General features: G+C 44.4%; 3 protein-coding genes across 3 annotated transcripts in view; all 3 read left to right on the top strand.

The window, feature by feature from the left end:
- LOC142763193 (uncharacterized) overlaps positions 1-25,681 on the top strand; it is a 493,700-nt gene that overhangs the window by 139,689 nt on the left and 328,330 nt on the right. The window lies entirely within an intron of this gene.
- On the top strand, positions 18,324-19,914 carry LOC142763492 (THAP domain-containing protein 1-like). Its single transcript, XM_075865143.1, has 3 exons — positions 18,324-18,691; positions 18,753-18,869; positions 19,692-19,914. Exons 1-3 carry the CDS (start codon positions 18,490-18,492, stop codon positions 19,787-19,789), a joined length of 417 nt encoding a protein of 138 aa, XP_075721258.1. The 5' UTR covers positions 18,324-18,489; the 3' UTR covers positions 19,790-19,914.
- LOC119167965 (uncharacterized) lies at positions 20,644-21,718 on the top strand. The gene has a single exon (XM_075865132.1). It carries the CDS (start codon positions 20,801-20,803, stop codon positions 21,518-21,520), a length of 720 nt encoding a protein of 239 aa, XP_075721247.1. The 5' UTR covers positions 20,644-20,800; the 3' UTR covers positions 21,521-21,718.

Raw genomic sequence — 25,681 nt, 5'->3', positions numbered from 1 at the left:
TCTTAGTAGTAAAGAAAGTTGCAGAGATGCAGTTTCGATACAAACTAATTGGAATGCGAATTGCCAAATACTTCTTGACTTTTTCGCTCGTACACCCGATCAAAAATACTTTCCGTAGTAAGTGGACATACAGTATTTAGCGTCTGTTACCAGCCACCAAACAACAACTTCATAAAATATCGAGACCTATACCATCAATTTCTACCAGATATTTTTGATGCGAAGTACGGGTTGATATCTGCAGGCGATTTTATTATTTATATGAGCAATAGCAATGCAACTAATAATAACTTTGAAAACAATATCCACTCGAACAGTTTCATTAATGTCAGTAAACCAACACGTATAACAACCGATTCCCAGTGTGTATTACATCTATTCATTACAAACCGCTCACAAACACGTGTGGAGTCAGCTGTCTTATCATGTCTTATTAGCGATCATTTGCCCACATTTTTGTGCTCAGCGATAAGGCGTGAGCGTGCATATACCACCAATTTTATTAGGCGTTTGCAGAATCGACCCTCAACTCCTTTCGTGAAACACTATGTAAAAAGAGCTGGGATGTAATTCACAGAGCCAGTAACGTTGAGGAAGCGTATGTTTCCTTCATTGAAGTATTCAAGTAGTATCAGTAGTAGAAAACTTCAGTGCCCACCCTGTATATTCCTGTGGGCACTGAAGTTCTAGCCTGTCTGGATTATGTACGTAATGAAGAGCGAAGTCTGTCCGGCAGGGTGGTGCCCCTATTTCAGGGCCCCACAGGCGCGAGCCAGCCATTCAGCTCTGTGTATTAGTCGCAGTTTTTCCACCAGGGCTGGGCTAGACAGCAGCGCCTCCCATTCCTCTTATGTGCCATTGCAGTCGTGTTCTTCATCGTGCTCTGCACACTCCCACGTGATGTGAAAGAGTGCTGGGGTGGCCTCGCACCAGGGGCATATATCTCTGTACAAGCAAATATAATAAATGAACTTTTATAGTAATGTGCATAAGAAAAACATAAAAGTCCACGAAAGACAAATAATGCCAGAGTTATGCAATGATAACAGAGGAAAAGACCAGGTATAATGAAATTTCATCACTTCTCGTCGTCCAGAGGATTAGGCTGTGTTTGAACAATACAGAAATGAATTAAATAAGAAGCTTCAATTATCAAGGAAAGAGCACTACGCATCTGTTTTGGAATATGTTGAATGCCTTACTCAATCCAGACCGAGCACAGTGTGACACATGTAATTTGGAAGTGGGAGGTAAGAAACTTTGTGGGGGCTCTACAGGCTAACTCATTCACTCATCTTCCTAACGAATGTAGCCATTGACCAAATATCATCTCATGTACTTGTTTATTCAAAACAACAATCTAACAACGCCCTGTTCGTGCACCCTGTGATGTCATGTGAGGTATCAACTATACTTAAAAGCTTGAAGAGTGTTGTAGGGGTGTCATCGACAGTGTCTAGAGATGACCAATTTCTTGCAGACATCCTAGTACCTGTTCTTGTTTATGTACGCAATCTTTTTTTTGGATACTTCCGTTTTTCCCAGTAAAATCCAAAAGCCAAATGGAGTTATCCATAAAAAAGTAGAAAATTAGAACTATTTTTGTTTTGCCAATTTTCCAAACAGTGTTCGAGAAGCTTATACATTAGGGAACCATAAAATTTATCAAAAAGTGCTCACCAAATGCAAATTTGGTTCTGCAAAAATAAAGCCACAGAGCTGGCATCGCTTCAACAGAAAGAGTATTTTAACGCAGTACGAAGAGAAACAAATAACGATAGGGGGTTGTCATTAATTATATCAAAGAGTTCGACTTAATTAATCATGAAATTCAAATAAAGGAGCTTAGGTATTATGAAATAAGAGGTTGTGCACTTGAACATGAGGTCATACTTAAGCAACTGGCAACAATTAGTTGACATCAATAAGAAACGTTTATACGCGCTAAGGGTACACTGCGGAGATCTGCAAAAGAGCATACTAGGTCCTCTGTTGTTATTTTTTTATAATAATGATGTTTTATGTATCACTTTTAGAGGAAAGTTCACTGTATATGCCGACGATTAGGTATAAGCGAAGAAGTTTTAAAATGAATAGAAGCTTATTTGTCAATGCGTCAACAAGCAGTAAGAATTGAAAACTGTACTTCAAGACCGCTACATGTGTACTCAGGCGCACCCCAAGAGTCTGTTTTAGGACCAATTCTTTTTCTGACATTGGTAATGATATATATACAATAGTTCAGGCGCCTATTAAAAAGAAACTGTTTGCAGTTGACTGCTTGCTTTATCCCCCGTGACTTGGGAAAGTGAGAAAATTATTCTGAACAGGCACTTGCGGGCATTAGATGTGTAGTGCAAAAAATGTGACATGGTAATAAACTACGGCAAGACAACATTCACGCATAATTATTCAGGAAGGCGTCAACAGTCTTTCATGTATCACATCGGAAATGAACCTTTAATTATTGCCACTTGTTTTAAATACCTAGGAGTTAGTACCATGTACGAATTACGCAGTGGCACTCACATATAGATAACATCTGTTCTAAGACGAATAAAAAGTTTGTTTCCTCAAGAAAAAGCTGGAACATGCCACACCGGACGTGAAACTAACTGCTTACAGAACACACGAGACCAGTCTTAGAGTACGCTAGTATTATCTGGTGACATCACCAGCAGGTTCCGTTGACTAAAGTTGTAAGAGTACAAAAATTAGCAGTCCGCTTCGTATGTGGTGAATACCGACGCACACACTCCGTCACAGCCCTGTTAGAGTTACGCGAGCTTGAGTCTTTGGAATATCGTATACGCCAACAACGCTGCCAATTTCTTTTTGAGATTATATGCAGGCAAACAAAAATAAACAAGTATTTTTATCTTCAGCAACTTGGAAGGCCATGTGATTGCTTACCTGGTCGGTTGTTCAACAAACGATGTCAGTCAACTTCAGAGATGCGTTAGACAGCTTTCTCTGCATTATTAATCGCCAACTTCTGGTGTCAGAATTTGTTTCTCGATTTTTAATCGACGCAGTCACTGCTGTTTGTTCCTTCTTTCCTGTTGCTGATTATTGATCTGTTATTCGTATGTGCTATTGAATACTGCTTTATTGGGTGAATATGATGTATTATGTGCTCCCTCCCTGTAATGACCCCAAGCACGGAGTTGACAGTATCAAACAAAGAAATAAATAACAATCTTATGGACACTCTCACCTGGATTTTGCCACTGGCGTCGACGTCGACGTGGGCGTCGCCGTCACAAACTGTATATGGATACGTGTCTACATATATGAAAACGCAAGAGAGTAAAAAATTCAGAAAAAGACTCGGGCACGCGGAATCGAACTTGTGACTTCTGAAACGTGAGTGCGAGCAGTGGCGTACCAACTCTTTCTCTATTGTGAGTGAGGGGGTGAACCTACCTCACTCGTGTATATATATATATATATATATATATATATATATATATATATATATATATATATATACTATAATCAGGAGAGAGAACTTTATCGACGCGCTCGCACTTCGATATAAATTTGCCTACACAGAGGTGACACGACGCGCTGTTTTAGGTACCACTAAATTCAATCACACTTTAACAGGTCGAAGAATGGCGCCCTTTGCCCAATTTCTGCGTCCAATATGTGACGCTTATCTTGCCATCACGCCTCTCTCACAGATTATGCTTTGGCAGTTAACATCTACAGATACCACAAAAGTTTAATAAATTCATCATGAATGGTAGTCGTCGGCATGGAGATGTACAAAGCGTCAACGAGAACACATCCGCGTTGAACAGGGCTATAGCTGTCAAACACCAAAACATACATTCGGCAAACTCTCGATCCTTTATCATTACTTAGTAAAAACTTAATTACCTCTGTAAAGGCACGTTTTACTGTCGTGTTATATGCCGAATCTCATGACGGAGGGGCCAACCATGATTTTTTCAAGGAATGATTGCTGTTATATTTATTCATAAGTATTACACTTTCTTGCGTATGATCAAGCATGTCTGTAATATAATCTGATTTATTTGCTAATAGTCTGATTACTGTTTCTGTCACGAGCAATAAATAATAATAATACTATTGTTACATACCTGTTGTTAGCTGACTATCAAATCCTCAACCCTTTTCTTTAAAAATGTAAAAATTGTGGTGTTAGGAGCGTAGTACATTGTTTACATTCAATGTATATGTACCAAAATTTCTTAACGGGCCCCCAGGCGCCTGCATAAATACGCCAACACAAACGGTGTAAACAATATTTTCCATTGAAAGAACAAAGCATGGGTGATTGTAACTTTAAACTATCCCTAGTTGCAACCTTTCGAAATGATCGTTAGCTGTATATATGATTTAGTCGAGTTTATTGCGCAACAAGGTTGCGTGGAGACCAGGCGAGAAAGCTGCACTGAGCAGCTTGAAGGGAACCTTGAGGGAATATTCGTGTAAATAGTCTTTCTCATGCACACTGCACCAGCTTGTTACGCGAGGCAACAAGTGATGCAAAAATGACCCATCGAGTGATGACCACTTATGCACGACCACGTAAAAATAAGAGGATAAACTATTTTCGATACGGCTTACTGTTTTCCATTTGTTCTTTCGTTTTAATGTTTTCTGTGTGCCACAAAATTGCCTTCTTGTTATATGACGTCACGAAGCCGGAGAGCATCTCCTTCAAAATGTAGTTCTGTAGGCCAGCTGGCAATCACATAAGCAGCGGCTACATATACCAGTCGACAAGATGGATTAGGAGTTTAATAAAATATTTCGACATGCAACATAACGGTGTTCAGTAGTTTTTTGCCCATATAAATCTCAGTGAGCTCATACTTGCTGAGAGAAAGGGAAATAGAGGGAAATAAACAGCGCAGCACGTGTGTACTTGTTTGATGTCGAAGATGTATTTTAAGCAGTAAAAGACAAATGTAGTTGATTGAAAACCGATCAGCCCGATTCCTAAGTAAGCCTCCATAGTGATAAAAAATGCCAGGTCTGCACGGAAGGTGCAGTACAGTCACAGGAAAAACTAGAAGAGCGGCCTTTCAGAGCCTTTTCTAAACACTTACTGGGTAACTGCTTCAAGCACACTTGCTTGATACCCACTACGGCATTAATATTAATTTTTGGGTGCTAGGCTGGCATTCGTTATGCTATTTATGCCTGAAGTGGGTATGCGCCGCAGTCAATAGGTCAACAAGAGCAAGCTTTAGTAATGGGTTGCAGCATTTTACGACCCACTCGTTACGATATTCGCATCGTGCGACGACTGGTTGTTCTTTGGCTGTTTTAAAACATTTTATAAGTCGTACTAACGCGATTAATTTTTACGACAATAAGGTTACCTAAGGCAAGAGTGACAAAACGTCCCTTGCACCAGCGTGGCTCAGCGGTAGCATATTGGCTGGCCCCCAGCCGGCTCGGGTTCGAGCCTCATTGTATCAATGGTACTAAATTTTTGTTACTCATTTCGTGCGATGCGGTTACGGCAACTGGCGGGGGCTGCGGCGAACAAGAACGCCGCAGCGCGTGACACTAGTTTTGATCTCATAACAGCTTTCGCTGTAAAATCACGGTATTTAATCTTCTCCTTGGTGCGGCGGGTCAAGTTGTGAGGCCAGCTTAAAAGCTCAGCTTCTTACTGAGCTCGAGTCACCTGCTTTATTTGTGGTCACTTTGCAAGCAGCCGCTAATGATTGATATGTGGGGTTTAAGGTCCCAAAGCCACCATATGTTTAAGAGAGACGCTGTAGTGGAGGGCTCCGGAAATTTCGACCACTTGGGGCTCTTTAACGTGCACCCAAAATCTGAACACACGGGCCTACAACATTTCCGCCTCCATCGGAAATGCAGCCACCGCAGCAGGGAAACGAACCCACGACCTGCAGCTCAGCAGCTGAGTACCTTAGCCACTAGACCACCGTGGCGGGGCTGCAAGCAGCCGCTATGGCTTCAACTTACCGTAAGCACGACTTATCAGATTCATCATAAACTGAAGCGAAAAAAACAGTTTAGCCTTTCAGTACAGAAAACTTAAACATCAAAAACGATTCGTCACAATAATCGGCTCGCAACAGCTTCAACAGAGCAGCGGTGATGGGATATCCTTTTCGAAGAAAATATTTTGCGGAAGCAGTTAATGCTTTGACTGGTCCATAAAAAGTTTGCTTGTTCCTATCGGTAACTGCATTTATTTATTTATTTATTTATGATACCTTACAAGCTCAATGAGAGCATTGAGTAAGGGGGGTACAAACTTCAAAGAGTAATAGGGCGGTCATCAATAACATGGAATACATAAGCATGGAATACGTAGCATGGATTACACAGAAAATAACACAACATCGTGACAAAGCGTGTCTAATCACTGACACTCAAACAAATGTAATACGCGAATGTTTACCGATATGCAGAAAGCTTGAATAACAAGCAATTCAAGGTACATGAATTCAAGGTACATGGCCGAGGTGTACAACATACACACGCATTTTCCAACACACATACTGCTAGCCGTACGAAGGCGTTTACCAATAAAAATTGCAAGACAACGGTGGGTACAGCAAAAACTAAAGAGAACCAAAGAGAAGTGTGAAACTAGGTGAGTGGCACAGGTGCAGCTACAAACATCAGTGAAGTTAGAGCGATTACTGCGATGAAAAATGATTACACACATGTTCGCGAAAAGAATCTGGATCGGTGATGGAGGCGATGCAGTCGGGAAGGTCGTTCCATAATGATATGGCCTTAGGAAGCGCTGATAAGTTGAATGCCTTCGTTTTGCTGTAAATGCGAGTTAAACTAAGGTGATTGTGCAGGCGTCTGGACATGCGCAATGGTGCTGTTAGGGGTAGCGTAGAACGTCTTGTGCTGTCAATATATTTATGCACCAAACATAACAGTGCAACAGAGCGGCGAACGTGCAATGGCGAAATAGAATGTTCTTGTTTTAATGTTGTTACGCTGCAGTGAGTGCTGCAATTGCGAGATATAAACCGGACTGCTCTGTTTTGTATAGACTCTAGCAATGTGGTTAGGTAATCTTGGAAAGGGGACCAGACTGAAGATGCAAATTCCAGCTGGGGGCGTACATAAGTGAAATAGGCCAGTTTACGGATGCTTGTTGGAGACTTTCGCAGATTACGACGGAGATAACCTAATGTTTTTGAGGCTTTCGAGCAAATAACACTAATGTGTGCCGACCATGAAAGATTGGGTGTTAGATTGACGCCTAAGTATTTGTAAAAAGAGCACTGCACTATTGAATCATTTTAATAGAGTAGGAATAATTGGAGTTTTTGTGTTTACGACTGAAGTTCATAGCACGGCACTTGGAAGAGTTAAGAGACATCTGCCACACGTCACACCAGTCACTAATTAGGTTAAGGTCTGTTTGAAGGGTAAGGTGGTCGCCATCATTGTTAATAGCTCGATATATTATGCAATCGTCTGCGAATACTGGAAGATATATTATTTGGCAAATCATTTATGTAGATGAGAAATAATAGAGGTCCGAGAACACTACCCTGTGGAACACCCGAGATGACATCAGAGGGAGTAGAGGCGTAGTTATTAACCGTAGTGAATTGTTTTCGAAAGGAAAGAAAATTGCGGATCCACGAAGGGGTTAAGGAATTGAGTCTAAGTGCAGATAATTTAGATATTAGGCGGCAATGGGCAACGCGGTCAAAGGCCTTTGAAAAATCGATGAATACGCAATCAGTTTGTTTATTTTCATTCATTATGAAATGGAGATCGGTTGTTAATTGAAACAATTGGGTGTCACACGAGAAGCCTTTCCGAAAACCATGCTGGTGAGGAGAAAAGAAAGTATTTGATTCGAGGTGGCGGCGAACATGGGAAGCGATAATATGCTCCAGCAATTTGCAGCAGATTGACGTAAGCGAGATGGGTCTATAATTATCAGGTGAGTGGTTACCTCCACTTTTATAAACGGGAACCACTTTACCCATGTGCCAATCATCTGGAAGTTGACCAGACATCAAGGACTGTTGAAAGATGAGAAGTAAGAATTTGCTCGATACGATTTTTGTGTTCTTTAGTATTTTTGTGTTAATGTTGTCGGGCCCCGATGAAGTAGATAGTTTAAGTTGGTCAATAAGGGAAGCAATACCTTCGACTGTAAGAGCTATTGGCTGCATAAACGCCCAGTCGTAATCTGCGATGAATGGTATGTTGGAATGGTCTTCTCTTGTGTATACTGAAGAAAAGAACCTGTTAAATGCGAATGAACAGTCACTATCTGAGAGGGGTTTGTCGTCGTCACCACGTAACGAGATATGCTGGCGGTCGGTTCCTGGGGTTAACGACTGCCAAAACTTCCGAGGGTTTGATTTCAAAAGAGACAGGAGATCATGGGAAAAATATTTGTCTTTCGCATCCTTAATTGCAGAGCAGTAGCTCGCCGCACACTCGTCGTACTTTTTCCATGCAGCTTCAGTTTGCCCATTTTTGGCGTTTTTGTACAACCGCTTTTTTTGTTTCTGAGCCGACGGAGTGACTTAGTGAACCACGGGTTCAACCTGTCATTCGTTATGGTAACTATGGGAACAAACTTATCTACCAGCCCGCAAACCTTGTCCCGGAAGATACACCAGTTTTCGTTGACGGTGCGAGTATCGAACAAGGGCATCATCCCTTCAACAAGGAATACTTCAAGGTCTGAGTTAATTGCTGCGTAATCGGCCTTGTTATAATCTCGTATAATCTTTCTATCTTTACCTGTGTGGCTAAATGGCACATTTATAGGAAAATGGAGTAACTTGTGGTCACTTAGAACGTTCCGATAAGTGATTGGCCCGATAGTTTCAGGCGCATTACTTAAATTAGATCTAATATATTAGATCCACGTGTAGGTGCGTCAACAGTTTGGAAGAAGTTAAAATCCCGAGTTAAATTTATAAATTCTACAGAAGCACGACTAGGTGAAGAGAGAGACAGCCAATCAACATCGGGAAAGTTAAAGTCGCCGAGGAGGTAAACGTTTTCACACTGATAGCTTTGCACAGCGGCCGCTATACTCTTTCTGAGTTCATCGTTAAAGGAAGGACTTGCGTCGGGTGGCCGGTAGCAAGCGCCTATCAGTATTTTTGATGAAGCGGAAAAGCAGGCAGCCCAAGCTATTTCGAGGGGTGAGTGAGTATCAATCAGAAACGACGACAGTGTATTCTTTATTGCGATCAAAACACCACCCCCCTTTCGTTCAGAACGGTCACACCGATAAATACTGAAAATATTCACGCCCGAAAAGAGTTCTGCATCAAGAATATTTGGGTGAAGCCATGTCTCAGTTAAGACAGCAATGTCCGTATTGCTATCGTCCAAGATCGAAGAGATATTTTCACGTTTCGGCAGCAGGCTACGAATGTTAGTCAACGTCACTGTTAGTGGTCGTACCAAGGTCGAGGAACGTGACCATTGTTGCTTAGGAAGTTTATTTTTGCCTGCTTTCTTATTTAGCTACCTTTGAGAAAGAACAACCGTTTTTGTAAAGCTGTCATAAACGTACGTCTTGCCATTCATTTCTAACCTGTCTACTCGCAGTTTAAATGTCTGCTTACTTGGTTTCGCAAACTCGATCAAATTTCTCCGCGCTTCGCGGGTTGCAACAGAAAAATCCTGACTAATAGAATAGTCTGTACCTTTGAGTTTTCTTGATAATGCTTGTACGATTTGTTTGTCTTTAAACAGAACGAATTTAGTAATTATTGGTCGGCACTTATCTGGAGAAAACCGGCCAAGGCGGTGGACGCGTTCAAACTGCTGGCTTGCAAGGGTGATTTGAAGATTTTCTTCGCAAAATTCGATTAGTTTTTTCTCTGAAGCTTCCCAAGCTTCATTAACGTCATCTTCGATACCGAAAAACAGAAGATTCGAGCGGCGCATCCTATTTTCTTCAGTATCGCATCGGGATGTATTGTGCTGCAGTTGGTCATTTACACACTGTAAGCTATTCTCGGGCAGGCTGATTTCACCCGGACTGCGGGATGCAATAGACGCTTCCAAGGAGGCAACTCTATCATTCAGTTGTTTAATTTGAGCGTCAGTTTCGGCCTGCTTTTCCTTAACTCCTTTGAGCTCAGTCAATATTGTCGCCTGCCCCGCTTTCAGCCCACGCACGCTTTCCAGGATGTCCGCTAGAATCTTATCATTGGGTCCCGGGTTTAGCTCAACGTCCCCCGAACAGAGTAGCAGCAGGTTAATGACACTGTAACAAGTTCGCGACAGCACAGACAGGTATCGCTTCACTGTTTCACATAAATCAGGGGGGCACGACACCTCTAGCAGACAGTTATTGCTGGTTTTAACACCAGTGCTACTATTCAGGTAACTGACCTGTAACAAGAGCATCGGTGAACGCCCCATTCTTGATGCGATGCCGTGCCCAAGTGAAGAGCGGTCCGGTGGGTGTTTATATAGGCTCGTCGGTGCGCAGATGGCAGATAAAGACGTCGCTTGTTGCCAGATTATGTGCTCGTTTTCTTTCAAACCTGGCGGGCCGAAACATGTCTGATGACGGCAAAGCTGGCGTTCCGTGGAAACGGCCGGCCAGGATACGAAAGGAGAGGAACTGAAGGCAAGATGTAGCATCACCTGTAACAAGAGCATCGGTGAACGCCCCATTCTTGATGCGATGCCGTGCCCTGCATCAACAAGTGACAACAGAATAAAAGCATGAATAAGTGATGTAATAACATAGAGCCCCTGTTCAGCACTTGCTTGCTCTGCAATACTACAGGACAAGACGTAAAAGCGTCACACGGGTGACCCGCATCGCAAAGAGCCTGCAAGGAGAATCATCCCAACGGAAATGTTGGTGAAATTTCGCTCTGTCGTAACATTGCCTCGTAACGCTTTCATTCTCCCGTAAGAACAAAACTGAGTGACTACTGTTGTGACCAAAAACTTCGCCTTACTTGTTAGTTTGCCCAGAGTGCAGCCAAGAGTGGCCATGGTGAACTTTTAAAAGGGGGGAGGGGGGCTCAGCCCCTCAACCTAACTCAGGGGGGGGGGGGCTAGCACCCCTCTTGTCCCTCCGGCTGATGCACCTATGAGTGCGAGGCGTTAGCCACTGAGCCAAGGAAGAGCATATTTTTAATTTATGTTATGTATTACAATGTGTGTTAGAATGAACATTAAATCATACTTATAGTGTGAAACGTAAGTGCAATCACACAGCAACAATAAGCACTCTAGCTTTACTAAGCGAACACTCGAAAAGTAACGAAGTTCAGTAGAGCAGCGAGAGTCCTTCGAATTGCGTTGTACACAAAAGGTGACGAGGCCACGCACTTCACCAAGATGGGGTAGCAGTCCAGTTTGAAGTCCATTTTATCATAATTGTCTTTTAGGTGACCAGATAATCTAGCAAAATGGGAGCTTGCAGAAATGGTGGGTTTCGCGTTGCGATATTGGATGCGCGTCTTATAAGCTGCGCATTCCCATGGAGGGAAAACATATTGAAAGGCACTTAGTCAAGCGATGTTAGCAAATGATACGGATAGTGTAAGAATTATTATCAAAACACAATTACTTCTAAAAGCAACCCTACACTTTCTCTGGCAGAATTGTATGTTGGTTCCTCTTAATATTTTGTCACACAGAGAAAAACGAGCCCTTAAGTTTGCGCTTTCCTTCATTCATAACGGGCACTCGTTCTGGCACACTTGATGCCCGGAGACAGTGTGTGGGGAATTGTTGGTCAGCTGCCATCTCGTATTAAGATGACGTGGAACTTGACGCTAAACAGGCAAACAAAAATATTGACACACTCGCCGTAAATAAAACAGGTGGATCTCACTGATGCTTTCCCGTTTTAATGCAGAAACTGTCACGGGGTTGAGACGTGGACGAAGGGAAAAGACAGTATGTCCAAGATGAACCTCTTTATTTGACCAAACCTGTGGCCTACAAACGGAAAATCTGATTACTGCGATACACACTGCCGCTGATATTGGCTAAAAGAGCATTGGCGGCCAATCAACTGGTAATCATTGGGACGTGCCGTCTTTTATGATTGTCATGATTGTCATGTTTGAATTTGTCGTTTACCTTCGTCATTTATTCACGTCAGGTAATGCCATATTTAGTGTATGTTGAACTAGCAAAATGGCCGCGAGCACGCCATGAGCGTGGTAAGTTGTAATGTTTTTACATGACACGCGTGACAGGATTATTATGTTTGCACCAGTCATATATTTAGTCACCCATTGACGTCACGTAGCACCGAATTTGGTACATATGAAGCTAGCAAAACGGCCACGAGCGCATCATGAAGGGCCCAACATACTTAAATGTAGCGTTGACGCGCGCGCACGCTGGGCACAGCGACGCTACGTTAGCAAAACGCGAGCACTTTTAGTCTGACGCCAGGCGCGACCAGTGTCCGTCGGAACGGCCCGACGGCAACCGGTGCGAAATGCGACATGCGGCGTTTCGCGCCGATGCGTTAGCCATATAACACTGCGTCTTCCTCTTTTAGTGACGGAGGGACGCCGGATGCGCTGAAATGTGCATGCATCACAGTAACGCAGCGCGGTGAGCGCCTGCAAGTATGTAGCAGCACCAGCGCCTGGCGTGGCAACGCTGGCGTGACGCGACGAAATGAACGCCGGTGAGCACGCGCAGCGCGTCACGTCGAAATGCATTGGCGCCTTGACTGTGGCGTGTAGTCATGTTCTCACATGACGCATCTCTTGATTATCCTGTTTGCACCAGTCGCATACCTTCGTCGTCCATTGGCGTCACGTAATACCGAGTTTGGTACATGTGAAGATAGCGAAATGGCCACGAGTGCATCATGAGCGCGGCATGTAGTCACGGTAGTACATGACACGTATCTCCTGATTATCATGTTTGCACCAGTCGCATACCTTTCTCACCTATTCACGTACAGTAATACCAAATTTGGTATAGGTGACGTTATCAAAACGGCCGCGAGCTCATCATGAGCGTGAAACGTAGTCATGTTGCTACATGACACGTATGTCATGATTTTCATGTTAGGGTATGTCGCATGTGTTCACTGTGCAATCATCATACCATACCAGTTTTACAACATGCCATGTGAACGAAACCACCGCATGAGCTGCAGGAAAATGAAATGTAAATCATCAGATTCATGACATACATGAAAGATTTTCATGTTATGACTAATCAAATATGTCCTTCATGCAGGCATGTTATGGCTTACCAAGTTTGGTATCAATACCACTATCGAAACGGCCAGCAGAGCTAAAGGTCGTAGGCGGCTAGATAGATAGATAGATAGATACGCACAAAGTCGCCAAAATTTGCTTCCAGCATCGGTACCTTCCAGCATCGGTGTAATGAAGTGGTCTCAATTGACAGTACGTGTTATCAGTCATGGCGTTCGAAGCGCCATACCCAAGCACGCACGCCGTTTAATGCGTTGGGAGATAGCTCGTGATGTCGAACGAATGCAACAATGTGGCGTTACAGCGTCAATGTGATGATTGGAGCAGCGCGTTCACCGGGCCGAACGCCCGCTTTCGGCGAGAGTTTCTCCAGTGGTATTTTAAATGCGAAGCATTTCTTAGTGAACTACGGCGACTTTGAGCGTATCCATCCATCCATCCATCCACCCATCCACCCATTCACCCATCCACCCATCCACCCATCCATCCATCCATCCGCCCATCCATCCACCCATCCATCCATCCATCCATCCATCCATCCATCCATCCATCCATCCATCCATCCATCCATCCATTCATCCATCCATCCATCCATGACTTTTTGCTCTCCTGGCCGTTTCGATAATGTTATCAATACGAAACTAGGTATGGCATAAATGATTGAAAAACATATTTGACTAGTCATAACATGAAAATCATGGCATGTATGCATAATTTACATTTCATATTCCTGCAGCTGTTACGGTGGTTTCGTTCACATGGCATGTTGCAAAACTGGTATGGCGTGACATGATTGCATGGCAAACACAAGCGGCAGAGCCTGGCATGAAAATCATGACATGCGTGTTGTGTAAGAACATGACTACATGCCACGCTCATGATGCGCTCGCGGCTGTTTCACTAGCATCACGTATAGCAAATTTGGTATTACGGTACGTGAATGGTTGACAAAGGTATGTGACTGGTGCAAACATGAGAATCATAAAATGTGTGTCACGTAACAACATGACTACCTGCCACGCTCATGATGGGCTGGTGGCCGTTTCGCTAGCTTTACTTATGCCAAAACTGGTATTACGGGACGTGAATGGATGACGAAGGTATCATACTGGCGCAAACATGATAAACATGAGATGCGTGTCATGTAACATGACTACATGCTACGCTCATGATGCGCTCGTGGCCATTTCACTATCTTCACATTTACCAAACTCGGTATTACGGAGCTCGAACGGACGACATAGGTAAATGACACATCCAAACATGATAATCACGAAATGCGTGTCCTGTAACAAGATGACTACATGCCACACTCATGATGCTCTCACGGCCGTTTCGCTAGCTTCACATATGCCAAATTTGGTATTACGTGACGTAAATATAGGACGAAAGTATGTGACTGGTGCAAAAATGATAATCAAGAGATGCGTGTCATGTGAGAACATGACTACATGCCACAGTAAAGGCACCTATACATTCCGACGTGACGCGGTGCGCGTGCTCGCCGGCTTTGCCACGTCAGCCGTCGGTCCTGCGATATACTCGCCGGCGAGTGCCGCGCTGCATTGCTTTCACGCATGCGCGTTTCAGCGCGTCTGGCGTCCCTCCGTCACGAAAAGAGGAAGACACAGTGTTGTCCGTGTAACGCATCGGCACGAAATGCAGCATGTCGCATTTCGCGCCCGTTGCCGTCGGACCGCGCCGACCGACGCTGGTCACGCCAGTCGCGCCTGGCGTCAGAATATATAGAGTGCTCGTGTTTTGATAACGCAGCATCGCTATGTTCACCATGCGCGTGCGTCAACGCTACATTGGAGTACATCGAGCCCCTCATGATGCGCTCGCGGCCGTTTTGCTAGCTCCACATAAACCAAGTTTGGTGTTACGTGACGTCAATGGATGACGAAATATATGACTGGTGCAAACATGATAATCCTGACATGCGTGTTCTGTAAGAACATGACAATATACCGCGCTCATAGCATGCTCGTGGTCGTTTAGTAGGTCCACATATATTAAATTTAGTATCACGTGAGGTGGATATAGGATGAAGGTAAACGACACATCTAAACATGATAATCATGACACGAAAGTCTTGTACGGCATCATTTACCTCCACCACGTAACGTTGTGCTTATATTAAAGTGACATATTAACCTTTCTCATTCATGCTTCGCAAATCATCGATTCCCACTGTACGTGGAATCTGCCAATTTTTTTTTTCTTTTTGCGGTATCGAATAAGTAACAGCAGCTGTGTCAACCACTACCCACTGCCAACATAGCGACTGCCTGAGGGCTACCCTAAATCACATTCTATGGGAGTGTGAGGGGAACCCTCCACCGAAGGCATTACTGCCAGCTTATTTCCTCGGGGATTGGGAGTTACTCCTATCGACGAATGATTACTATGTTAATGTAGAAACACTTACCTGGGCGGGAACGGTCATGGCAAGCTAGTGGCCACCACCTTTCACACCACCGGCGCGCTGAAGTCAACGACCTCATGGTGCCTTTCAATAAAATTGTTTCTCCCTCTCCCCCCCCCCCCCGCGGCTTTTTGACTTCGACTGCAACATCAGTGACCGCCTGTGGTTCGTGAACAACCACTGAGAATAATGAATTCCAAAACGCATTTAACTGCTAATTACACGCTTCCATGACCGTGATTGTGCGATGTACATTGTGCGGCATGTCAAATAACACTGTGGCAAACGCAAACCAAATGTGTGTATAACCTTATTAAGAAGCATTATTAGGAAAGCAGTAATCGTGAAATACTTCAGTGCCACATCGAGTTGAAACCACTGCTAAACAGCGGGCCGGCATGTTTCAGCTTTCTCTGGCTTAATATTCATACGGAGTGTTTTGGCGATGATCTTTTGACAAAAAGTCAAACTTAGTAACATTTTGCTTTGATTTTGCATGCCAGACTAGGTAGCAGTAATTTATTGTCGAAAGAAATAGTTATTTATACACAGTACGTTTCACAATTGTGGGCAAAACATGTCAGTGTCTATGTAATAATCCAATAATTCTGTTTAGTTTTGGCAAAGACAGTCGACTTGTTTATCACAAAGCAAACTTTTTGGAAAATATAACTGCAAGTGTTTCTTACCTCGTCTAAACTTTTAATTTCTTAATTGTTTAAAAAACAAGTTCCTTGTCATATTGAAGCTCTTATGCTTTGGGCAAAACATGATAGCGAATCGCTTTCAGCAATAATTCCTAAATAGTTTCTTACACACATATTTTGGATGTGTCAGAATACAGCGTTCGCACAATTTGTGATTGTGTCCAAATGTGTGCCCCAAAAGAAAAAGGCAGTGTCATCTGGATATGCAATCTGACATTTTCAAGGGTCAAAAAACGTCATTCGTCTAAAGAATAAAAAGAAGTCACGCTAGAGGGCTCCCTTGTGGTACAACATGTGCAACAGATTTTATTTTAAATGGGAAGCATTTCTTGGTGAACTTCGGCGACATTGAGCGTATTTGTCTATCTATATATCTAGCCGCTTACAGCTTTTAGCTTTCCTGGCCGTTTGGATAATAGTATCGATACCAAACCAAGTATGGCATAACATGACTGTATGATGAGCATATATGACTAGTCATATTATGAAAATGATGTCATGGATGTCATGAATGTCATGATTTACATTTCATGGTCTTGCTGCTCTTGCGGTGGTCTCGTTCCCATGAAATGTTACAAAACTGGTATGGTATGACATGATTACATGGCGAACACAAGCAACAGACCCTAACGTGGGAATTATGACATGCATATCATATAAGTCATGAGTCATGACTACACGCCACGCTCATGATGCGCTCACAGTCGTATCCCTAGCTGCAAATATATCAAATTCGGCATCACCTGATGCGAATGGTTGACGAAGGTATGTGACTGGTGCAAACATAATAATCATGAGATGCGTGTCATGTGACATTATGACTACAAGTCACACTCATGATGCCCTCGCAGCCGTTTCCCTAGCTTCACATGCACCAAATTTGCTATTACGGGACGTGAATGGATGACAAAGGGCTGTGACTGGTGCAAGCATGATAATCGTGTGATGCTTGTCATGTAACAACTTGTCTACATGCTACGCTAATGATGCACTCGCGGCCGTCTCACTAGCTTCACATGTACCGAATTCAGTATTACGTGACGCAAACGAACGACATTTATAAATGACATGTCCAAACATGATAATCTTGACATGCGTGTCATGAAACAACATGACTACATGCCGCACCTATGATGCGCTCGGGGCCATTTCGCTCGATTCATTTACGCTGAATTTTGTATTACGTCACGTGAATAGATGACGAAGGTATGTGACTAGTGCAAACATAATAATTATGAGATGCGTGTCGTGTGAGAGCATGACCACGTGCAAAAATCAAGGCGCCAATGCACTTAAACGTGACCCGGTGCGCGTGTGCTCTAGCGTTTGTTTCGTCCCGACAAGCCGGCGATGCCACGCCAGGTGCCGATCTGCCGGGCATATACTCGCAGGCACGCGCTGCACTGCGTTGCTTTGACGCATGCGCGTTTGAGCTCGCCCGGCGTCCCTTCGTCACGAAGCTAGGCAGACGCGGTGCATTCTGTGTAACATGGTCGGTGCGAAATGCAGCATGTCGCATTTCACACCGGTTGCTGCCGGACTACGCCGACAGACGCTGGTCGCGTCTAGCGTCAGACTATGTATAGTGTTCGCGTTTTGCTAGCGTAGCGTTGCTGCGCCCAGCATGCGCTCGTCAACGTTACGTCGCAGTATTATGGGCCCTTCATGATGCTCTCCCCGCCGTTTCGCTAGCTTCACTTATTCCAAGTTTGGTATTACAGAACGTCGATGGACAACGAAGGTATGTGACTGGTGCAAACATGATAATCGTGAGATGCGTGTCATGTAACAACACGACCACATGCAACGCTAATGGTGCGCTCGTGGTCGTTTCTCTGGCTTCACATATACCAAATTGGTATTGCATGGCGTCAATAGACGGAAAAATAAATAACACGTCCGAACATGATAATCATGATATGCGTGTCATGTAAGACATGACTATATGCTACGCTCATAGCACGCTCGCGGCCGTTTCGCTAGCTCCACATATACGAAATTGACCATTTGCGGAAAAGCTTCTGCGCATGCGCGGTAACGGCGCAGCTGGCGCCCTCTATGGGCGCTTTGGTTTTGGTTGGAAAACACGAGCCGGGCCGGCCGTCACTCGTGCATCTCTGTGCCGTCACTGAACTAAGTCGCCTCGCTTTAGCAGCGTACAGAAATGCCAGCGCACTGTGTGGCCTACGGCTGCACGAATTATTTTACTCAGAAAGGAAGCACGCATTTCTACAGGTTCCCGTCCGCGAGGCTACGTGCCGAAAAGAGAGATGCTTGGGTAGCTGCTGTGAGGAGACAGAATGCCGACGGTTCGCCGTGGGCCCCCAACAAACATTCTCGGATCTGCAGCGCGCATTTCATAACAGGTACGGTAATTTTAAGTGCTTATAACTTGGTTTGTGCAATCAGAAATCACGTTTACTGCAGGACGGCCGTCAAAGTTCAAGAACCATCCTGACTTCGTCCCCAGTGTGTTCACCTACGTGAGAAGTCGCGGCGATGCTGCTGTGCGTCGCCATAGCCGATGGTGGAAGCGACAGAAAGGTAAGCGCTACAATCTCAGTTTATATTTACTGGGACAAAAACTGCTAATGCAGAATAGAGGAGCAGATGTTCGTGAAGGCAACCACACATCTGTCTGAGCGCGTGAACGGTCAGTTCTGTCGTGCATTTACGAAGGTCGCTCTTGCTTTCCGGACTCACTCCAGCTTTTAAAGATGTACGGTCTAAAGCACAGTCAGTGGAAATGTGAATGTATAATAAATACTTGTTTCGAGCCCGGTACCACTCTAGTGAGCCGTTCGAGCACTCTAGGCTATCGTCTGGACGGCTGTACTGCATCGCTCCCGTCTGGTATTTTGTGACTGCTTTCATCATGGGCGAGGCCAGACGAGAAACCAACCACTTTCGAGGTGATTTGCAGTGGATAGTGTAGTGTGACAGGCAGTGCTTGCGAGGTTTCTCGTGCCTGCGGCACCGTGAGAGCACTTGTATAGATTTATTGCCCACTCGATCATTTTTGCCGCTGCTTCCCGCATTTACAGCGTGTTTTTAGGTTGTGAAATCGTATTGTGAATGCCGCATGCAATGCCTTTGTCACCAGTAGGGTAGCCAGACATATTTCGGTGGTGGAATTCAACCATACTTTATGCTCGTGTGTGCGTTGGTATGTGTGCGTGTAATATATACACATGCAAAGCTGAAAATTTTCGGGGGTTTGAACCCCTCAAACAACTCTTCCGCTCAGCCATGTCCCTGATTGTCACTATTTCTTAGACACCCAATATGTGGCTGGTATGCACATCTCACCCTAGGTGCTTATTGTCAGCAAATGACCTGTGCATAACCACGATACCATTCTTTCAGGGGAGCTTGATACGACAGCCACTTCTGCTACTCCTAATGACACGCCAGAGTTGCAGGATCCTCCCAATGGTGAGCTTGCTTGCACTTTGCAAACTTAAGTGCTGTTTTGAGTTTCTTCCCGTGGCATCATGTGATTGCTCAGATTTCAGCTGGCTTGATTCTGCAGACACATTCATATAGGGGATAATGGTCAGCTGATGTGTTGCTTTCAGAGAATCTCAACATGGACACTATTGCTACACAGGATGGTGTACTAGATGAGAATTCGGTGGACCTGCAACAACTGGAAAATGGTAAGTTTGTGTGCACTTTGCAGAGTTGAATGTTTTTTCAGCATTTCCCCATACCACGATGTGAATCCTGCCGCTGCTTGTTGCATGTGGCCCATTTCTGCAGTAACACACTCATACAAAGCAATTAGATGTCATGCTGTTGCATTGCTTGCAGAGAATCCTGACGAAGGCTTGGATGCTACAAAGGATGATGTACCTGATCAGGACTCGATGGAGCTGCAGCAACCCGAAAATGGTGAGTTTGTATGCACTTTGCAGAGTGCAATGCTCCTTTCGGCTTTTTCCCGTACCATGATGCCAATGCTGCAACTGCTTTTTGCATTTGCAGATAAAAACTCCTCAGCTATAGGCTTATTGTAGAGCTTGTTTCTAGTCCGTATGTCCATATGTGTAACATTGACTTGCAGAGGGCGCTCTAAGGTGCTTGACGAGCGCTTTTTCTGTGCCACTTGCAGGTATAAAGGAGCACATCTGGCCAGATTGCCGCTGTCAAGTCTGTGCTTCTAAGAAGATTGAAGTCCTGGAGCAAGAAATAGGAAATTCGCAGAAGTTTATCCTCCAGTTGCAGAAACAAAATGCAAAGCTAGAGGTGCAGCTAGATGCAGCCATGTCAAGGTGTCTCACCCTGACTACTCTAGCCACTCCAAAAGACTGCATGTACTACACTGGATTGCCGAATGTTGAAGTGTTCAATATTTTGCTTGAATACTTTGCACCACGCGCTAGAGAAATGTTGTACTGGGGCTCAGATAAAAAACGGCATAATGACCCTCGTGGCAACAAAAAAAAAATGGCAATCTGGCCAAAGAATTGTTCATGGTGTTAGTTCGGCTCAGGACAGGTATGCAAGGGCAAGAACTGGCCAGGAATTTCCTGATGTCAGAAAGTCTAGTTAGCCGCACTTTTTCCACATGGATTAACTTTTTACAACGAGAGCTTTGGAACTTGACACCCTTACCTACTTTAGATGACATAAGATCCCACCTACCGAAGTGCTTCTCTGATTTTCCCGACACCCGTCTTGTTCTCGATGCCACAGGGGTGAGAATACAGAGGCCTTCGTCATTGAGCGCACAGCGCCAAACCTTCTCACCATACAAGCATTACAACACGTACAAGGCGCTTATTGGATGTACACCAGATGGATACATCACTTATGTGTCTCGCCTCTGGGGAGGCTCTAGCTCGGATAAAGCAATCTTGGAAAGTAGTGGTCTTCTTGACAAGCTGGAGCCAGGAGATGCAAAAATGGTTGATAAAGGTTTTACATTTCCTTACTTGCCAGCAGGTATAACAGTTTATCGGCCTCCATTCCGAGAGCCTCACCAAAAGCAGATGCCTGCAAATAAAGTTGACGAAACCAGGCGCATCGCTTCTGCAAGGGTGCACGTTGAAAGAGCCATTGCAAGAGCTAAAAGCTTTCATATTTTGAATAGGCCCTTTCCTATCGCCATGATAGACATTGCTGAGCAGGTTTTTGAAGTTTGTTGCCTCTTGAGCAACTACAGGCTGCCTTTGATTCGAGAGGTAGATTAGGATTTGCAAGAGCACGAGCATAGTTTTCAAAAGGAAGCCAAGTTTGAAATTGGCCTGAGCTGGCTAGAGTTAGGAAATGATTTGGTGGCTGCAGCCAAGGCAGTAACAGAAGTCAGCTGTTTTTGGAATGATGTGCCATTTTGAATGTTTTACCAAACTTGCTGTAACCAATAAATGTAACTATGAAACATTTTTCAATCAATCTTGTTATATCACAGTAGCTATATTCACCTTTGTGCTGAATAGACCCACGCTACTGAAGCCCCATATAGTTGGAATTTATCTCGCGCTTTCCACGACAGCTTTCAGAAGCCACATCAAGCCCCATTTGCCTTACTCTAAGTCACAAATAACGAAACAGGTTGTTTGCCTGTGTTACACTGTCTCATCTTACATAAGTCACAATAAGCCTTTGTTACTTAGTTACTTTCAGACTATAGGAGCCATGCATTGGTTTCACAAGTATAGCTGAACAGTCTACACATGATTATGCCACGATTGCCATGAATTTCACAGAGTTTTGCAGTGCACTCCTTGAGAAGTTAACTGAAAAAAAAAAGCATGAGACTGTTTCTCCCCAGAAGAGAGCGATTATAAATAAAGTGAGGCGTCTTACTTCAATTTTTTTATTTTGATGCTTAGGCCATCTAGACGCGTGCAGACATAAAATCCAGCCTTGAATTTTTTGAAAGACACGTATGTTTCAGACGTGTAAAGCCGCCCAAGGCTTTTGACACGCCGTGTCAAGATTTCGGGTACAAGTGCATGCTTAGTGAAGTGCAAGAGTCCTGGCAGTACCTCCTGAGCCCCGAATTTTTCGCAGAACTCTATCCTTTCAACATGGAGATGTGGGGGGTCTCCTGGTGCGTTTCCCTCAGTCCATATGACAAAATCGCACCTGTTATGGCCCGTTACTGCCATCTGGCCTTGCACCTGATAGAAATAGGCGTGGTCCCGCTTCAGCTCCGCACCTTCTTCGGTGAGTCTGCAGCAGAAGTTTCTGTCACTGCAGGCGTCCTCACACGTTATCCCTTTTTTTGAAAAAGGGCATTTCACTTCTAGTAGGCCTTCTTTTCCATCTACAACAACAATTCTGTCTGGTGAAGCAGCTAAGAAGGGGTACTGGCAGTGGACGTGAAGTCCAGTTTCCCGGACTGCCACGCTCGAGTCTCTGGCCTGCAACAGTTTCACATAAGCAGCTACGGCATCTGCTTCGTGCTGTCTGCCATATACGATTGCTTCGGAAGTGGCTCTGTCCCAAGGGTACAGTAGTGCCTTTAGCAAACTGTCCGGTTTTGTACACCAGCAGATCCTTTTAAACATCGATGCTATTAGCCGTCCAACCCGTTCTGCATGCCACTTCTTGTTAGATGCTTGGCCGACTGTTTGGTGGCATATCAGATCCCTCTCTGTCTGGCTTAGTGGCTTCATTGTTTTCATGTACGATTGTACCTTAGGTGCTGCAGCCTCGCTCCAGAGGTCATCGCTGTCCTGTATGGGCTTCTTTATGTTGCATGGTGGCTTTGGCTTGGCTTTATCGTGGCACATGTATCGCAGAGCACGCAGATCGGGACAGGCGGTTGCCAGCTTATCCCTCAGTGACTGAATGGCATGTGGACTAGGAAGTGGGCCATCAGCACAGGGGTCATAATCGCGCTTCAGTTTCCCACGTGTAGGCTTGTTTATGAAATACTTTTGGAATCTGATTTCACCCAGAGGCTTTCTTGCCACTGGTTTCTTTGCTGCAAGTAAACAGAAAATAGGGTACTTCAGTTATGCTGCTAAAGAGAGCACACATGTGAGTGATAAGTACATTTGTGTTGAGAAAGGGAGCATATGCACGTGCACAAGCATGGCTGTTCAACACATGAGGAAGTGTGTTTGTTCGTCTACTGTGCTTTGTGGTGTGTAAATGATGTAACACTGTTTATTAATAAACTGGCATGACTGAGCAAGCAGTCATGAAAATGCAACGCTGCGAGCCTGTTTCTCTATGTATATTTTGTGAATGACACATAATGGTATGTGAACGCAATGTCATGTTCACAATAGCGGTAATTTACTGGTTTGAACATCCACTGCTTACACGAATCCTGGAGTGCAAGTTGCGTCTCCAACCATTTATTATGCTTGGATTCCCGGCTGTTAAAATGTTTCTGAAAGCGGTCTCCATTGTAGTATGAAATACACGGGACGGGTAGTACCAGGACAAAAGCTGTCCTGCGTTTACACTGCGCTATGTATTCTCTGCAACCATGATTAACTAACATGCTAAAACCTACTACCCTTCGAACTCGTATTTGACCTGCACTGTGTCATGCAATATGCTTTGTGCTCGGCACTGTATGGCTGAGCTGCTTTTGTGCCATTAAAATATATCGCGATCATAATATGCTTGCACAGGGTACTTTGTAGGTATATACTTAGCTGAAACACGAAGTTCTTAGTGGCAAGATGGGCAACACAGGATCGTTAAGGACATGCATTGGTGGAGTAATACCTTCAGCAGGGACTATCCACTTGCAGGGTACGTCCGTGCAGGACGGTGCATGTTCAGCTCTGGCGGCAGCACTAAACAGCGGGCCTGCTACATGTTGGCAGGTTTCACTAAGTCTGAAAGAAAAAAAAAACTGTTGTTCACAAAATCAACGGACAACCTCGAACATGTATTTACAGACGCTAAGCCCGCGTCTTGCAACATCGAGCTTTTTAGGTAGCACCGCAATGAGGTAAAGTACTCGATAGACGTGATCTTGTGAATGCAACAATGTGTACCACGGCAGCCCACAGTCTCGCGTATATCCGTACATTGTAACGGTTCGCAAAAAAAGCTGCCATTAGTGCGCGAGGCTGTGCTTCGATGTATAAGCGCAAACCATGATTGATATAGTAGCACGGGTCGTTTATAATCACAAAAGCGGGAGCTGCAGCAGGTATAAGCACTGGGGTAAACTCCTGTCCTATGAAGAGAACGTAATGTTCCGATAAGGGAACTGCATGCTCCCATTACACTCGCAAGCGCATAGGCGCAACATTTGTTTACACACATTTTCGGCAATCGGTGATTTGCACTACAGACGCTAGTAAAATCAAAATATCTCACCCAGCAACACAGTCGCAGTGCGCTCCAACGATGCGACCGGTAGCCACGACGAACCATGCCGTTGTTACATACACGCCGGACTTCATGGACGGTGCGCACGCCGCTCTCACCAGACCTAGTTCGTCATCAGATGTTTGGAGGTTCAACTTCAAGTGTTTGACGTATCCTTCTTCCTTGAAGGACCAGCCGCGTTGAGCCTGGCGAACGGTCGAAGTAGCGGAGTGTAGGTACCGCCACACGTCGTCGTTGCTCAGGCTGCAACGCGAAAAATCCTCGCTCCATCCCGTTTCCACAAACGCAAACGGGATGTTTTCTTCTTCTATCATGTTGTTTCCGTAAGCAGCGCACGTTTCCGGCAAAGAAACAACACTAAATCAATAAAACAAGCGCACGCGAGCCGCGGAACGCTGCCTAGCACATGTTAGTTCACGAATGCCTTTCCAACCAAAAGCGCGAGCGCTGCTTCCCTGTTTAGACGGCAGGTGGCGCTCGCTTTTCCGCAATGTGCCAATTCGAAATCAGGTGGCGTGAATAGATGATGAAGTTAAATGACATGTCGAAACATAATAATTATGACATGAAACTTATGTACTGCATAATTTACCTCCACCTCGTAACGTTGTTCTGATTTTTAACTGACATTAAAACCTTCCTCATTCGTGCTTCGCATATCATAGATTTCCACTGTACGTGGGATCTGCCACTTTTTTGTCTTTGATTATTTGTGGCTCATGTATTTATACCTATCCTGGGGATACGAAAATAATAACTCTTTTGCGTCACTCATATTCCATGTTGTTCACGCATAGCTAAAAGTGTGATATGATGAATGGTATCAAATGCTTTTGTGAGATCTTAAAGTATACCCAAGACCTGTTTCTTCACATGAAGCGCAGTGCTTATAAACTCGTTTTGTGTCAATAAAGCCAATTACGTTGATCTGCCTTTCAGAAAATCATATCGTGCTGTCGAGATGAACCAGTATTTGACTTGTAAACTTAATAATTACTTGTGCATGGTTTTTTCCAAGCCATTTGAAGAAACAGGTAAAAAAGAAA

Source organism: Rhipicephalus microplus, chromosome 1 (genome assembly GCF_043290135.1).
Source record: "Rhipicephalus microplus isolate Deutch F79 chromosome 1, USDA_Rmic, whole genome shotgun sequence".
Classification (NCBI taxonomy): domain Eukaryota; kingdom Metazoa; phylum Arthropoda; class Arachnida; order Ixodida; family Ixodidae; genus Rhipicephalus; species Rhipicephalus microplus.
The sequence above is the reverse complement of the archived record's forward strand: the minus strand, read 5'-3'. Positions and strand labels throughout refer to the sequence as shown.

Excerpts from the sequence above, each read along its gene's own strand:
- LOC142763492 (XM_075865143.1), top strand. The coding sequence starts at position 18,490 with ATGCCAGCGCACTGTGTGGCCTACGGCTGCACGAATTATTTTACTCAG. Across the intron at positions 18,692-18,752 it reads CAGCGCGCATTTCATAACAG|GACGGCCGTCAAAGTTCAAG; the intron begins GTACGGTAATTT and ends CGTTTACTGCAG. Across the intron at positions 18,870-19,691 it reads ATGGTGGAAGCGACAGAAAG|GGGAGCTTGATACGACAGCC; the intron begins GTAAGCGCTACA and ends CCATTCTTTCAG.
- LOC119167965 (XM_075865132.1), top strand. The coding sequence starts at position 20,801 with ATGGTGTTAGTTCGGCTCAGGACAGGTATGCAAGGGCAAGAACTGGCC.